The sequence below is a fragment of the Dermacentor andersoni genome, chromosome 3 (assembly GCF_023375885.2).
Source record: "Dermacentor andersoni chromosome 3, qqDerAnde1_hic_scaffold, whole genome shotgun sequence".
Classification (NCBI taxonomy): domain Eukaryota; kingdom Metazoa; phylum Arthropoda; class Arachnida; order Ixodida; family Ixodidae; genus Dermacentor; species Dermacentor andersoni.
The window spans coordinates 4,406,558-4,424,400 of NC_092816.1; the positions used below are offsets into that span (position 1 = coordinate 4,406,558).

The 17,843-nt window shown below is 47.2% G+C and overlaps 1 protein-coding gene across 1 annotated transcript in view; it reads left to right on the forward strand.

The window, feature by feature from the left end:
• Positions 1-17,843, forward strand: part of Prp8 (pre-mRNA processing factor 8) — a 297,334-nt gene that overhangs the window by 134,378 nt on the left and 145,113 nt on the right. Inside the window, exons 14-16 of the mRNA XM_050169409.2 lie at positions 1,008-1,214; positions 8,210-8,373; positions 16,588-16,714. Of these exons, the coding sequence (XP_050025366.1) occupies positions 1,008-1,214; positions 8,210-8,373; positions 16,588-16,714 (498 nt within the window). The remainder of the gene's footprint in view (positions 1-1,007; positions 1,215-8,209; positions 8,374-16,587; positions 16,715-17,843) is intronic.

Genomic DNA, 17,843 nt, shown 5'->3' on the forward strand with positions numbered 1-17,843 from the left:
GAGCACTCATGACGACTGAGGAAGCATGGAAATAGCATGTAGCCAGCATGCAAGTCGAATGAGTCAAACTAAGAGCTACAGGGAAAGAGAAACGTGAGCGGTGCCTGCTCTACCATGAACTATGGATACTCCCCGCAAGCACCGCCGTTCTGAGGGTACTGCTGCGAATTGAACAGTGGCACTTCGATCAACTATCGACCCCCCCCCCCCCCCCCCCCCATGAGTGTTGTGTGCACTGTAAAACTTTCAAAAATGTTCAAAGAGCCTTCCTAAAAGGATAGCAATAAGCTATGGGTAGGGCCATTAAAGCAAGCACAAAATTGTAACTATGTCGTAGCTCCCCTGATATCTCGTTGGTCTCGCTTTTTTGGCAGTGCTGTATTTTGGTTTCGATTGTAAGTTGACCTCCCCACTCCAAATTCTCAAATTTGAAAAAATAGGTCGACTTGCAATCGTAGAAATATGGTACTACTGTTTAGTGTGTACTTTTTCCGAGCCCCAGCCAACTATAGTTTAACAAGGTTTGATTGTACGCTGTAGTCCAGACTAGTCAATCTGTCATATGTAGAAACTGAGTGATGCTAAAAGGATAGCAGACAACAACAAATAGTGCTACTCAACTTCTCAGCACGAAATACATGGTCACATTACAATGCAATGCAGTGTATTAGAAGTTTATTTAGACAACAAAAACATAATTGTCAAATAATTGACACATTAAACTAAAATCTATTTTCCAAGATCACCACACTTCAGTTGGGCACCATCTCCGCAACAGTCTTGGGCTGTTGTTTTGCAGTTAGTGGAAACCATGTATAAAAAGTCTTGTTATACATTTGCATCTCGCCAAACATTTTTATTTATGCCCAGTGATTGTCTGCTCTTAGAGGAAACTCAATCAGAATTTTTCTTGGCACTTAAGTATGAGCAGCCCCAGGAGCAGTGGTGGGTTCTTGCTGGGTGTGAACTACTTTGCGCAAGCTTTGTGGCATTCTTGTGGTACCCAGGTGCCTGGCCTACCAATCCCCATTGAGAACATGATCCTGCGCTATGTGAAGATGAAGGCTGACTGGTGGACCAACACGGCCCACTACAACCGGGAGCGCATCCGCCGTGGAGCCACTGTGGACAAGACAGTCTGCAAGAAGAACCTGGGTCGGCTGACGCGGCTCTACCTAAAGGCCGAGCAGGAGAGGCAGCACAACTACCTCAAGGTGAGTCCATGTGCAAGGCAAGTGCGCGCGCACACACACACACCCATAATCATCATCATCTTAATTTATTTACCCCCAAAGTCTACAGTGTGGCATCACATAACAATCTAACAGATTTTTCCCTGTAGTAAAGCCCCAGGAACGTGCAGCGATAGCGAAAGCGAGGCATGCCATGTGATTGCCCACAAACAACCTGTTATGCAGATTTATCACACACATGCGTCACAGTATATGTTATGCACATACTGCCATGCGTACATCTGGCAGTATCACCAACGTGCACGCCTACATGATAGTCATGCTGCTGAGCACCTCGCAGTAGCGCTTTGGCTAATAGACTCAACGATTGATTTTCTGGACACCCGGTTTTTTGGACATGCCGAATAATTAGGGCGCTACATTTGCCATTACCACCATGTACCCCATAGAGTCAGTGTATTAAAAAGTTGTGAATGACGACAGGCTGACACGTGGAGAAGCTGTGGCTCATGCTAGAGCATCAACTGGTCTGTGTGGGCAGTAGTTCGACAGTGTCCCGTAGTAGCATCGTGGCCGCCCAACTGCTTGACCACGGGATGAGGTACATGTCGCCACGGTGCCAACTTCGCTGAGACATCTTTGGCATCATCACTCAAGGTGTGAATATTGTGGGGATGCGTGACTCTCACGCATCACCCGGTATGTTGTTTTCCCGCATAGCTCCCATCTCCTGTAATCTGGCTTCGCTGCGTGGCCTGGTGCCCGCGGCAGTCGGTGTGGTTGAAGCGCATTGCGAGAGACGGCGCGAGTGTGGCTCTGCTAACGCCACCTAACAGCAGGGTTACTTGGGTGCGGAAAGGAGAAGGCTCTTCCTCTTTGGCTCGGGATCGGCAAGCGGCACGGACATTTCGCGCTTGCGCCGATCCATGCTTCTGCGAGACCCTCTCGTGAAGCCTCGTTCGAACGCGCCTCCGTTCACGTGACTGTACGCGCGAACGACCAGGCATTGGTGTCCAGCATGGGGCAAACATATTCGCTCGTTATCTGGTCGCGGTGAGTCGGACTTTCGCGATTTGTTGTGCCCCCATTGCCATGTTTTGTGGATAAGAACTCTGCTAGCAGGCATTGATCTATGAAAGGTGCAATAAATGCCCTTGTGATTGTTTGCACTACTGTGTTGTCGTTCCTTTGTCCCAAGAGCACAGGTGAGAACCCCACACTATCAAAGAGCACGAGGTCACCGTCTTTAATGGTTGTCGGCTGCCAATGACAGTTCTAACTGGACTTCTTAATACAGTTGCCGACCGATTTTCCGGACTCCATAAATTCGGACATGCCCGATTATACGGTCAGCTTCGCGGCACCGCCATTCTCCCCATAGACCATAATGCATAACAACTGCCGAAAGTTCGGACACCTTGCAACCTCTCGTCTGATTTTTCGGACACTCCTTGAGCCAACTCGATCGAGGGCATCATGCACCGACTCTGACGCTTAGTCCGACTTGCTGAACGCCATTTTTGTTTTGAACGGAGCTTCCTTGCTGCCCCACGAAGTGGCGCTACTGGAAATCCCCACTCATCATCATCGTTTCTGTCAGGTTCGATGGAGTGGCCGTACAGCAGTTCTGGTTTCAGCTTAGTAAACCATGTCAAGACAATCCAGCAGCTAATTGGTTTCTTTCGCGCACGACGCTGCGAGCAGGCCACGTCTTTCGTTTGTGCGACTGGTGTCGGCACAGTGGTGTTTGTGTGCTGTGTCGAGGTTTCGGTGATCCAAGGCGGCTTAAGGAAACATCGCGTCAAGTGTCTAATGGCGCCGACAGTGCCCGCGCAGACTGCGCTGGGGAATGCCGGCAAGTGGGTACCGGGAGGCCTAAGATTTGTCGCCTTCCGATGTGCTCCCTACTGACACGGAAAATGTTCTGCCGAGACCTGCGCAGCGGTTGCATTGCGATTCCGGACACCGTCTCATTTGACAGTTTCACAGGTGCTGAAACTGCTGTACTGACATGCGCAGAACTCTGCGACGACGAGATCATTCGTCAGGTTTCTGCTGCACCGCCGGACGATGACTCAGAGTCAAAAGAAGACGCACCATGTGCTACGCTGCCGTCGCATGCGGAGCGTGCACAAGCAGTGACTGTGCTTTCAGCCGCCTATAGTGACCGTACAACCCTCTCCGAGATTCAGGCTTATCTGATTGCGCGTAAACGGAACAGCATGCTCATAAACTCATAAAAAACTACCTCATGAACTCTGGTGTGTGCCTTTTCAGTAAGAAGGAACCAACATATTACAATCATATTAAATATTCAACAATTACAATCAAATGCGACAAACCTATGTCATGTTCTGTCGACTGAAAGTAAGACACGCATGTGGTACTCATTCTTGCCTGCTGACTGGTGGTGAACTTACCCTCTGTGGAAGGTGGGGTGAGAGGCTGACCATTCTCCATGTCTTGGTGGAGTATCGGGAAGCAGAAGCTGAACAAAAGAAGCGCTTGTAGTACACCAATGCCACATTCCCCTTCATCCGGTATTGTTTCTTGGAGAACGAATTTTTTACAATGAATCAGTTAAAATTTTTTTCTTTGCAAGTTGTCGATTTATTGCATGTTATAAGCCCGTGAGATTTGTAGCACATCCTCTCACCAGGGGCTCCTGCTGTGATAGTAGCGACCTGCATGGCACTTGCCTCTAGGCCTTTGTGATTAAGGGACCTGGTGACGCAGTGGGCCTCTTCGATTATGCATTCCTGAACTGTCCACAAACCATCTGTGACTTTCGGTCTGACTAGCCCTGAAGGTTTCGTTGGAAGTGCTGTGATCGGAAGTCACTCTCCTGGCTGCCATCGTCTGCTCTTAGCTACTCATAGCTAGCCCCCACCCAGTGAATTCATTAGTGTTGCCTCCGAAATGGTGCAGTGTCAGAGGGCACGTCACTATCACAACCATAAAGCTTGCATAGTGGAATCGCAGCATGAGTGTGAGAACGTGTTTGCACAGCGCCAGTTACATCGCATTCGTGCTGTTCATGCTTCTTAATCGCTGTGTTTAAGCTAGCTCATTGCCTGTGAAATTTAAGCGGTATTCCCTCACACAGATAAGCAATGTCATGCCATGTCGCTGTTCACGCAAAAAGCACCCGCCGATATCCTCAAAGCTCATGAGACCGTCTACTAAAGGCCCGACATGTGTCTAGGACAGAGCACATGAAGACCATCTACTAATCCTGCACGTCAGAACCAAACGCTCGAATTTGGCAACAGAAGGGGTCAACATATATGTCAGCAGCAATCTGCGAAGCTTTAGTGATAAGCCACCCCAGCTACCGGCGTGGAATAGCCACATGCAATATATATTGGATGTATGATACTTTCACTCATATCAAAGAGAAGAAAAGGGGTTAACCGAGAGGCCCAATTTTTATTAATCATATCATGAGAACCCAACAAACAAAGACACCAAGGTCAACATAGGGGGAATTACTTGTACAGTCGAACCCGACTATATCGAACCCGTTTACATCGAATTATTCTATATATCGAACAATTTCTGGTCACGGTATAGTTACAACAACTATATATAGCAAAAATTACGCTTACATCGAACAAATATTGCAGTGACTCCCGATATATCGAACGTCAAGCGGCGGAAAAGTGCCCCCAGAAGTTGGCTTTCCCTCGCGGTAGCGGGGAAGCCCGGCGGCGCGGCTCCATCCAACCGCTCTCCCTACCGTGACCGCGCTGCCTCGGGCTGTTCGGGCGAGCCGTCGACACTCCCCCTGTCGCGCATAGTGGAGTCTATTAGGCCACATCCTCCCTCTTTCTCTATCATCTTTCACTTGCCACCCCCTCTCCCCTGACGACGCTTCGCCGTGCTCCCTCACGGGCTGCAGAATCAAGCGTCCTTCCTTTCTTTAGATCACTATCTAGCGACACTCCCCAGCAAAAAATGATCCTGGCCCGCCTACAGCGCTTGCTCAGACAGCCAATCAGAGGCTCTTGTGCTCTCTTCGTGCTAGATGGCGAAAGTGCGAGTTGTCTGGCTGCTTCTCTGGGTTATCGTGTTTGCGCCTTGTGGGCCTTCTCCCGCAGTGTTGCCGTGATGAAGCGGCAGAATTCGCCTTTCGTCGTGAAGCTCGAAATCATAAATCGCGTCGAACGCGATGAGAAGTTGCATGTCCCCGCAGCGTGCAAGATTCCGAGGAGCACTCTCGGCACGATTAGGGCTAAAGTGGCCAGACTCGCAACCCGGTGCCCATGGCGCCCGACGCGTATGCACGGCCGTGTACGAGGGGTTCTTCATACGTGCCGGTTTCCGCGTGCTCGGTGAGGACTGTAAATTCTGATGAATGCGACGAAGCCGTTGCCGGTGTTGCCGAAGTTTGGAGCGAGCTGTCAAAATTTTCGGGACATTCGAATCAACGGTGGACGAGTTTGTGAGTGCAGATGATGGTGTCACGACCACGGTAGAGCCCGGAAACGAAGACTACATCGCCGACATCGTACCGAGTACAAATGAAAGTAGGCACATTGAGGAAAGCAACTACGGTCCTTTGTCCACATCCTCCGAAGTGATTGGTGCACTCGCATTAGTCCGGCGCTTCTGCGCGAATGCGGAAGGTTGCAGCCTGAGCTGCTCCGACTCCTTAGACAACGTGGGGAAGTGCGTGCGTCGCAGGCAGCGGAATTGCCCAAGCAGAAGAAAATGCAGGACTAATTTATGCCAAACTAAGCTAGTTTCGTTAATAAAGTGATTTTATAAATGGTATGTGCTTTTATGACATCCAATTATTTAGCAGGCTTATATCGAATTATGCTCTATATCGAACTGATAGGCGTTTTTTTGCGAGTTCGATATAGCCGGGTTTGACTGTACTTACTAATTGAATTCAAGAAATGAGAAATTGATGGCTATGAAAGTGGATGAAAAATAAGCTTGCCGTAGGTGGGGAACGATCCCACAACCTTCGCATTACTCGTGCGATGCTCTACCAATTGAACAATTTACTACGCACATAGCAATGAGCATGACAGATTTTGCGAAACATTTCGCGAAAATGTGCGCCTGATTGCTGTGCTTCTCTCTTAAAAAAACACAATGAGTAAAGCTGCGGCAATTAGACCACTCGTGAAGAACTTGCATGATGGCACACAAAGCACCGATGTAATGGAGGTGATATCTGAGTGCACAATATTTGCTGTGTGGGACGCACAAAGTATGCAGAAGCATACGGCATCTTTCACAACATGACGTCAAACGCCGCGTGCATCTTTTTAAGACAGCTGCCATCTGCTAGCTGCTTTCGCTTGTCCTAGGAAAAATCTTCTGACAGCTCCGAGAGTCAATGGACAGACCGCACTTCCTTTCCATGAAAAACAAGCGCAGTTCCTGCTGCTATCGAACTGGTGGATGGAGCTTCTGAAGTTGTTCAAGAAGATTGAATGCGAGACAGCAGTCCCAAGCAGTCCCAAGTAGTCCTGGAATGTCAGGGACTAATAATCAAAGAGGCCCAGTAGTGCTACTTGTAGCGACGTATTTTAGCAACTGTTCGTAATACATGATTTCTTCTTAGCATATGTCATGAATCATTGTCTAGTTTTAATGTGTATACAGTTGAACCTCGCCATACCGAATTCGCGAGAATTTTATTGTTGTTAAGTGAGACAGCACAGACAGGTAATGCATCACAGAACGAAACTTTACTGTCAAAATTCCATTAGCCTACTTTGGCAAGCTTGCTCGAAGATATTGAACTGCATTGCCGACAGTACAAAGTGCGCCACATGAGTCGGTCACCAGTAGCAGTACTGCCGTGGAGCACTATTCTCGGTGAATTGATTTCCGAGATATTGCATAACTCGGCATCGGATGCAGAGCAACAGTGCTCCGTGCATGCAGCAGCATTTCTCCAGCACATGCCATCGCCCGTAGGTACCAGTGCGTCCATTGGCGAGCGCGAACGTGATCGTGTCTCGTATATATCCGTATATCCGAAGGCTGTCGATCGAAATTACGGCCTCTTCGCGCAAAGCTATGTCCGGTGCCGAATTCGCACCTGATGCCTGTTGGGTGGCACCAAAACCAGCATTCTTGAAGCAAAGAATGCGTATTCCTGGAAAATTGCTCAATCATGGCTCGATGCGTAGCACTCCATGCTGCGACCGCCATCTCAAGTGTCATAAACAATTCCACGTCAATGGGACGTGAATTTCCTTGTTTTTGTTGCATTTTTCTTGCCGGTGCGCACATTGCGCACTGCACTAGGTGCGCAAAAACTTTCATCAGATTTCGGTAGCAAGATGCTGCCTGCTGCTTAGAACGGGTGATCAACAAACAAGATGGTGGCCATGCTGGTTTCCAGCACAATCGCTTCCGGTGGTTGTTTGTTCTTGTAAAGAAAAATTGTGACACCCATGCAAATGTAATGTGGCAATATTTTATTCAATCTTAGTGCAAAGCAATCGTACTTGAGCACATATTGAAGCATGCTAGCCTCGCTTGAGTAGGAAATATGAGGGGTTACATTCTGGCAAATCTTATTCATGGGGGATTGTAATACAAAGACATTTCGTTGTCGAGAGGTACAAAATGCATTGAATCCTATTGCCGTTCGCCGGGGATTCGAAAATATTTAATTGTCGCATGAATTTGGTAGTCGCGGCATTTCGTTACCACCGGTTTAAACTGTATATTTATGCACTTTTGAATTAATCTTTTTTTTTATGCCTCTATATGGCTGTGTTTCATCCATGTCAGAATATTCTTTATTCATATAACAATGGCAGCTTATTATCATGACCTTGGCGCTCTTTGGCCACATCTGGCTCTTGTGCCAATAAACTCCAGTAATAATAATAATCTGGCAGTCTGTTTCTGGGCTTTGCATACGTCCTGCTTACATCAAGCTACATCATGCATACATCAGGCTACATGGATGCTATGATGGTTGATATTTCCACTTTGGTTTCAACCACGTCACCTTACATGTAATGGGTGTGTGTTTGTAGGATGGCCCTTACATCAGTGCTGAGGAGGCCGTTGCCATCTACACGACTACTGTGCACTGGCTGGAGAGCCGCCGCTTCTCTCCCATCCCCTTCCCACCACTGTCGTACAAGCACGACACCAAGCTGCTCATTTTGGCCCTGGAGAGGCTCAAGGAAGCCTACAGGTGAGGCACTGGCTCCAGTAGAATTCTATGAACTATTTTTAATGTGTAAAAAAAAAAAAGAGAAAAATAAACAAAACAGTGTAAGCACAGGTAGAACTGCTGTGCCAAATGTTCCAAGAGCAGTCCTTTGTCTCATTCTGCACTAAATGAAGCATAAGAATGAAAGCGTCCTCCTGTTGATGGCTGCCTCGGTAGTAAAACTAAAAGTTGAACCTAAAGCATGCTGCCATGATGATTGTCAAGCTGGAAGTCAAGGGAACAGCCATGGATGTAGCCTGTGCTGTCAGTTCTCTGTCGCATGTCTGTTGCATCACGACTATTGACGCTGTACGGTCCTTTTGGTTGTGCCAGTCGTGTGGCAGTTCAGTATTCGTCATACCAGCTTGGCACGAACCTTGCTAAAGGGGGATCAAAAAGTAGCCTGCCCAGTCACACATTGTTTAGCATAGTTGTTTGTAATTTCACTTTGAAGATAGATAAACCTCGATACAGGTTAAACTTTTTATAATGAAGTTGTTAAAATAGGCAATTTTCTTCGTTATAACAAACTTTTGGCATATTGAAATTCAACCTTTTATGCAAATAAGAACACTTGCCTATGGATTTTTCTTGCATCGAAGGGGCCACGGGATTTGAATTAGAAGAAAGTAGAAAACATTTTTTGAATTTGAAACTCAGCAATGAAAGATATGGTTTCATACTGCAGTGGTTTTGAAATGGGGTTCTGCGAAGCAATTTTTGGTGCTGTGCGAAAGCCATGCTCGTGGCCACTGTAAGCCTTCAGGCATTCTGATTCAGGATTGCAGAAATGTTATCCCTTCTCCATAAGACCACTGTAAAGCTTTCGTTCAAGTTTTCTATGACATATGCATGTGAGCATGCTTTTTGCAGGCTTGCATACTTGAAAAGCAAATATAGAAACAGGTTGAATGTAACTGGTGATATGCAACTCTGCTTAAAAGGGACACCAAAGGCAAATATTAAGTCAAGCTATAGTGATAGATTAGTGCTCGAGAATCTCTAAGGTGTCAATATTACCGCGAGCAGAGCCTTAATAATAGAGAAATTGAGGTAAATGCAGGACATGGTGAGAGACTCCCCCAGGACATTCAAGCACTTGGCCGATGAGGAAAGCACTCCTCGGTTAAATTCTGTCACTAGTACTCAACCATCCATTGCAAAATATATCCTTGTATTGTATTATAAGACAAAATAAAATGCTACTTGTCCAGTTCTATCTCATTTTTTAGAAAAAAGAACTCATTGAAATTACCCTTGACATGACCCGGGCGGTAGAGACGTTTCATTATCGCTCGACTCTGCACGGTCCACGCTTTCGCGTTTCACTAGTTTCGTTATCGTGTAGTGCTGCGCTGGTTGTGGTGGCTCGCAAATTTAGCACAAACTGCAAGTAGCAGAGAATTCAACTTTGATGTGATGTCCCGGGATACTCGAATGGTCTACGCCACTTGACCAAAAAGCAGCTACAGCGGTGAATCCACCACTCTGTTTTGGCTCGGTAGCGCCGTCTGTCGGGCACCGTTTTACTCACCAACAGCAGCAAAGGGTGGTGATGGCGTATGCAACGTCACCACTTTCCTAGTTGTGTGGCGGGAGATATGAATTTCGAAAAAGGTATTCGGGCCCTTCAGATGCAATTTTCTCATAAACTAAGTCTGTTCTTGGTGCGAAACAAGCATTGAGAGGTTTCTGGAATTATATTTAAACAGTCCACGTCAACTTAGTATTTGCCTTTAGTGTCCCTTTAAGCATGAATGCACCACGTATTGACAAGCTGCCCAGATTGAATTGACGTGGCACTTTTGTTTTATCATTCTTTGCCAGGTAGCAATAAAAGGCACCTGTTTTACACTCCATGTTGTCATAATTTATACCACTAACCCCCCCCCCCCCCCACTCCACTGCAAGGGGTCTCCCATCACTTCCACCGGTCCACAAAGGGTCCCCGATGTAGTATAGCGTCGCCCCCTGCCAGATCTCTGTGTTATCAGACATTTATGTTTCGTAGTAGTTTAGCTAGATGACGAGCGTCCGCGCTCGTCAGTGCTCTCAGGCGTGAGGGACAACGAAAGTACTTTGCAGACAAGGAGCAGGAAGCAGCAAGGCAGTTAACCGGCGTAGCGTCAGCGTCAAGTGAAGCAGCAAGGCAGTCGACCGGCGCAGCGTCATCGTCAAGCGATACGGTCCCGCCAGCGTCAGAGTTCCAGAAACTCTTGTAGCGGCTTCACCGGCTGTTCGCCACGTCAACAAATGTTCTGGCGGAGAGGCACGAATTCACCAGTCGAAGGCAGTTTGAGGGAGAAGGATTCCTGGAATTCGTGACCGCACTGAAGGAGAAGGCGGTACAGTGCAACTTCGGCACAACCTACAATGAGCGCGTCCGAGACCAAATAATACATAGGGTAGCGAACGCCAGCGTTCGCGAAAAGTTATTAGCTCATGGCGAAACCCTGTCCCTGGACAAGGCAGAAGAAATTGGACGCTCTTTAGAAGCCTTGCATCGAGCGAATCGCGCGTTCGGCTCCGAATATGTACGAGGCATCTCAACTTGGCGTTCCGTCGACGGGCAAGATGACAGACTTCTTCCGGGAAGCTGCCAAGATGGCCGACTTAGTCCGGCAGGCCATGAAGATGACCGACTTCTTCCGAGAAGCCGCCAAGATGACCGACTTCTTCCGAGAAGCCGCCAAGATGACAGACTTCTTCCGAGAAGCCGCCAAGATGACAGACTTCTTCCGAGAAGCCACCAAGAGGGCTGACTTCTTCCGAGAAGCCGCCAAGAGGGCCGACTTTTTCCGAGAAGCCGCCAAGATGGTCGACATTTCGCACATGGCTCCTCCGGGAACCGTGGTGCATGCAATCGGTGTGGCAGCAGGAACCATATCGCGTCTTACAGGAATTGTCCAGCAAGAAATCGGTGATGCAACGCCTGCCACACGTTGGGCCATTTCGCTTCGGTATGTCGAAAGACCCGAACAGCGGTGCAACACGTCTCTTCCGCAGGGCAGCCGTCCGCGTCTGTCTTGACGGTAAGCGCTTTTGAAACTAAAAATTGATTTGGAAGTTCCGGTCGTAGTTAACGGCGTCTCCATGCGACTGCTGGTGGATATGGGAGTGTCAGTGTTATTCATGACAACCAAAGATTTTAGAAATCACTTTGGTCGACAGCACAGGCTGTCACAAACAACAGTGGTCTTGAGAAATTTCTCCAAGCAACGCATCGACATTCAAGGCCTGTTTCAAGCCACTGTCCAGTTTTTCCAAAGGTCATGCTTCGTCACGTTCCACGTAACGTCTACAGGAACATCACTGCTGGGTCTTGATGCCATCCAGCGCTTGGGGATACAAATCGACGGTACGTCGCTGACATGCTGCCTGGCTTCGCTTCCTCCAATACAGAGCGCCACAGGTGTGCCTCCTGGTTTTGATCACCTCTTCAGTGGCGAGTTGGGTCTCGTCAAAAACTTCGTGCACCGAATACATTGGCGGCAAGGTATGAAACCAGTATCTTCAAAGTTGCGCAGACTACCCCTGGCTCTCCGTGACCAGGTCACAAATGAACTGCGACATCTCGAGGACTGCGACGTCATCGAGCGCGTCGAGGCTTCGGAATGGGTGTCTCCACTTGTGGTGCGCAAAAAGGATGGAGCCATCCGGCTCTGTGTAGACCTACGGGAACCGAATAAGGCAATTGTCATTGATGGGTATCCTTTGCCGCACGTACAAGAGTTATTACAAATGTTTCATGGTGCCACATATTTTTCTAAGCTGGATCTAGCATCTGCTTACCACCAGCTGTTACTGGAAGAAGGTAGTAGAGATCTCACTACATTCATAACTCATGAAGGTAGAGATGCTTCGAAAAGCATTTCAGAATTCTTGGGTTCCTATAGGATTACGCCACATGCTACAACGGGTCTCTCCCCAGCTTTCCTACTTCATGGTCGTCAACCTCGTCCAAAGATAGATATTAGCAACTTCAGGTTGCATAAGCACATAGCGGTTCAGGGCAGTTTTTTTTCTCAAGTTCGCGAGAGAGTCTCGCAGAAACAGCGGCAAACTAAACAGTATGTAGACAAACGTAGAGGTGCTCAGGCAACTCGTATCAAGGTGGGAGACACCGTCAAAGTAAAACTTGCCAAGAAAGGATTTTTTAAGTACAGTAAAACTCGTACAGTCAAGACCCAGGTAGGACCATCCTCTTTTGTACTCAGTGATGGGAAGACGTGGAATGCGTCTAAGTTAACCACAGTAGTAGATAATTCAAAACATAGTACATTGTCCACAACTAATAAAGATTTTTTGTACTCGTATTCAAACCTGGATAGTCATTCCGATGACTCGTCTGTCGTGACATCGTCCTTTCATAGTCATAGGCATCAGTTAAGTAGTTCGTCTGACTGTATCACTTCCGAGTCTACACAGTCAGCAATCGTTTCTGATTCCGTGGGGGAATCGGCAGCATCCCAGGACTTGTTGGGACGTCGAGAGGAGCTTCCTGGGCAACCCTCTCCAGCTTTGAGCGACAGCCACATTCAATTGTCCAACCAGGGGGAGGGAAATAGTAGTGGGACGACTGGGTCTTCAAAGTCGACCAATACGCGTCGCAACCCCCAAAGTTCTTCTGAAGTACGCACGCGTCCTCATCGTGACAGAAAATGGCCTCCGTGGCTCGATGATTATGTCTCTTGAATGTAGAGCGTATTGCCGTCTTCGAAATGCCACGGCTAGGGGCCTCGCTGTGACACTTAGGAGACAGTTCAGTTTTCGTTCACACAGGTATAAAATGTGTTCCTTGTTGCAGTGCAGTGAGTCTTGTGCTGTGTTCCTTGTTGGATTTTGTTTTGACTGACTGCCTGTGTTTTGGTGCCCAAGACTGCTGCGCGTGTATGTGAACTTGGGCGGGGACGGACTGAATTTGTTGTGGACTTAAGTGCGTGCCTTGTGCGCATCTTGTGTGCGCGTTTCGCTATATGCTTACTTTGTTTCCAGGGGGGGGGGATGATGTAGTATAGCGTCGCCCCCTGCCAGATCTCTGTGTTATCATACATTTATGTTTCGTAGTAGTTTAGCTAGATGGCGCACCCCCCTTCTGTCATGTGACGAGCTGGGACCAACCAGGAGGTGTCGTCTGGCGTGTGAAGTCCTTTTTAGTAATAAACAGCCGCGAGCCGGCTCAGTCCTTGTCCGGTTTTCACCAGGAGCAGTTTGCTCCGCGTCTCCCTTTCTGCGTCTGCGTTCGCTGGTCGGGGGCCCCCGCTTGCCTGCCGCTGCCGACACAACACCCGACACATCCATAACTGGTACCACTGTCATACCCTGTGAACTATATCTTCACAATGGCGGTACAAAGCCAATGCTTTTGCATCCACTCTGCACCCACGGCTTTTAGTTGCCGCCTGCAGTGGGACAGTGCTATCACGAAAAGTGCCAACAGCCATGAACGAATGTTTCGTCTGCCTCTCAATTCAAGGTGTCTCCGTAACACAAGATATCGTAATCTCCAACACTATATACATGAGAAGGCAGCGCACATGATGCCACACCATCTCAGCATGGCCATTCTTCAGAAATGCAGCTGATTACCTCTGAAACAGGACGTGCGGGTTGCATATGCACTCAGCTGTGCTAACACCCATCCACAGTCACGCCTTAGCTAGAAAACGAGACGTCTGGCTACCCCCACACCTTCATTTCCGCTTACTCGCACGAGCAGATGGCACTCATTAAGCAACGATCCTTCTCAGCTCACCCTAGTATGCTTTCACTCACAACCAAAGGATACAGTGCGCATGTCACGATAGGATCTTATTGCACTTGGACTTTATACGGAACAAGACACTGCTCCACTTCGGCAGTCACTTTTGGTCGCTCAGTGCGCAATTTGAGGTGCGTTCGCAAGCAGCTGCTTGTAATTCAGCCATTTGACTATCTGCTTCTGCGGAAGATTTTATTTATTGTCTTCGTAGTCCCCAGCCGCGGCAGTGAAATTTCGCTAGAATAGCAGCTTGGGCTTGTTGGTTTTCCATCCTGCTAGTAACAGCGCAAAATGTAGACAAGAGACGAGACAAGAAGACACCACAAGCGCTTGTGGTGTCTCTCAGCACGATTAGGGCTAAAGTGGCCAGACTCTCAACCCGGCCCGACGCGTACGCACGGCCGTGTACGAGGCGTTCTTCATACGTGCCGGTTTCCGCGTGCTCGGTGATGACTGTAAATTCTGATGAGTGCGACGAAGCCGTTGCCGGTGTTGCCGAAGTTTGGAGCGAGTTGTCGAAATTTCCGGGATATTCGAATCAACGGTGGACGAGTTTGTGAGTGCAGATGATGGTGTCGCGACGACGGTAGATCCCGAAACGAAGACTACATCGCCGACATCGTACCGAGCACAAATGAAAGTAGGCACGTTGAGGAAAGCAACTACGGTCCTTTGTCCACATCCTCCGAAGTGATTGGTGCACTCGCATTAGTCCGGTGCTTCTGCGCGAATGCAGAAGGTTGCGGCCTCAGCTGTTCGGACTCCTTAGACAACATGGGGAAGTGCGTGTGTCGCAGGCAGCGAAATTGCCCAAGCAGAAGAAAATGCAGGACTAATTTATGCGAAACTAAGCTAGTTTCGTCAATAAAGTGATTTTATAAATGGTATGGGCTTTTATGACATCCAATTATTTAGCAGGCTTATATCGAATTATGCTCTATATCGAACTGATAGGCGTTTTTTTGCGAGTTCGATATAGCCGGGTTTGACTGTAAGAGCAGCGGCGCTTCCATCAACTATCGACTCCCCCCCTCCATGATTTTTGCGTGCACTGTAAAACTCTTAAAAATGTTGAAAAACCCTTCCTAAAAGCGAACAAACACGCGAGATAGCGAAAAAATACAGGTAGGGCCATAGAGCAAACATAAAATTGTAACTACGATGTAGCTCCCGTTGGTCTCGCTTTTTTGGCGGGGACATGTTTTGGTTTCGATTGTAATTCGACCCCCCAACTTCAGACTTTCAAATTTTGAAAAAGTGGTCAACTTACAATCGTGTAAATACGGTATCTAATGCCGTGAGCAACGCCGGTGCATTGCTCTCTACGCGACCTGCGCTGCACGTGCTAGCACTCATTACCACACTATTATGGCCTGGCCTTCTTTGAGTTTATAACTGCTTACTAACCACATAATATTGGCCACAATTGCTCTGGGAATTTGTAAAGTTGTTTTTAATACTGGAACTTTAAAACAAAAGTTTTTACTGCAAATACTTCTTTTTATCGACATGTGACTGTATTTACCTGATTATAACTCTCCTCTGAATCTAGCGCGCACTACTTTCTATGTGTCCAAAGTAGAAAACTAACATATACATTAAATTTCCTAATAAAGAAAAAATTTAATGTACACCCGATTTTTTTTTAGCAAGAGAAATTGTTGCACAATGGCGCTGGTTTCCCAAAATAAGCTTCACCATTCAATTTTTATCTTCTTTCTTTTTCTGAAGTCAGCTTTGCTGCATTACATTAGTGTGGTACAGTAAAGCCTGTGAACATTGCGAAGGCTGTTTTGGTTTCATGCCCGTTCGCATTGTGCAGGCACTTCTGGCCAAATTTTCTTTCAAAGAAAAAGAAAAAGAGCTTGCATTAGAATTGTGTAATTGCCATAATGAAACATTTGGTGCTACGTTTATTGGCTGACAGTCTTTCTCTGGCCAGCCAAAAATAAGTGTTTTCAGTGAGAGATGTGTATTTGACACATTCACTGTCCCCTAAGCTCTACCAGAGCAGATGTTGCCACTCAACAGGTCGCTACCGTGGTCACCATAGGGGTCATGTGCATGCATGCTGACTGGTAAAGTTCGAATTATTCGGCGAATGCAAATTTTAAAATTGAGGAAAAAGGAAAGAGTTTGGTTCCATAGAAATGCATCAGCACCAGCTGGCACCATCGTCAGAGTTTGAATTAAGCGAAAAATCTAATTTAATGGAGTGAAATTAACGAAAGAGACTGTGTCGAGGTTCATCTGTATAACGGACTTCAGTATAAAGAGATTCCTGATATAAGTAAGTATTTAACTTTAATGTCGTCATATATGCAGGGCGTACCTCTCTGTGCACTGTGTAGAGAGAGACGGCTGTCCCTTTGTATCCATGTCTTGTCATATCATCAGGCTCTACTAGAAGTTATTGTCTTGTTTTGGTGTTGCAGTGTGAAGAGTCGACTGAACCAATCGCAGCGAGAGGAGCTGGGGCTCATTGAGCAGGCCTACGACAACCCTCACGAGGCACTGTCACGCATTAAGCGTCACCTGCTCACGCAGAGAGCTTTCAAAGAGGTGAGTGTTAGCCACGCTGAATTTATTACTCTTCCAGAAGTCGCGCTTTGCACTACAATTCCCACAAACATTACACAAGTCCTGCACACTGCCTTCAAAATTATTTTGTCTTGCATGAGAACCTTGCCCTTGAGCGTGGAATCATTTTCTTCAATCCCATTTTTCAAACACGAGCATGAGTGAGGCATATTTTTAAAAAAAGTACTGTGTTAAAGGGCCCCTTACCAGCTTTGGTCACTTCAAACAGGAAAGCGCAGGCCATACCTCACATGCTGTTGATTGTGTACACAAATTTCTACAATGCTGCACTCCATGGAAACATCTGAAATTTCAAACTAAATGCCACACGTTCTCCCTCTCAAGGAAACGCCACTCCCAGCCAGAGAGTTGAGGTAGTAAGCACAAATGCCATGCCGTAAAGTGCAGTCCTAGTAACGTTACTTATCGTGACATTACGTTACATTGGTAAATCGTGCAATGTGGAACGTGCAATGCTACCACCAGAAAGAAAGAAGTGGGGAGGGGGGAGGGGAGGAAAGAACTGAGGCGGGGCTCGTCACATGAACTCAACGCAGTCCCTCGGCTTCGGTATGGGAGGACGGGAAGGGAGAGTGTCTATGTTAGTAGTCACGCTCACCTCCTAGCAGTATGGTAACAGTGCGTTAAATTTCTTCTGCCTCTGCCAATAATAAACCGATTTGAAAAATTATTTCAGTTAAATGATCCGTAGACTGTGTTTAAAATCTTTTATTGTAGAAGTAAGATTTGCAACAGTGCCTGCTGAAGGGTCCTTTAAACCTTTGAGAGTCCATCTTTTTGTCAAATATGGCCCCCCACGATCAAATTTTTTTTATTGCAGTTTTAAATTCTCCAGGCATACCTTTTTCGAAAAACATTTATCGAAATTTTTTTAGAGTGACCATAGAGTGAAAAAAAAAAAATGTTTTCCATAGGTAAACATTCCTAGTTTATTCATGAATTCACTGAAATAGATATATTCCAACTCGGCACTTTGGCAGTAGTTTGCATTGGAGGGACTGCCGCTTGACTCACTTGCAGCAGAGTAGCCAGCACGCACACCCTAGCATCATCGAACTGTGTATATGTGAGCGCACGCAAGAAAACTGAG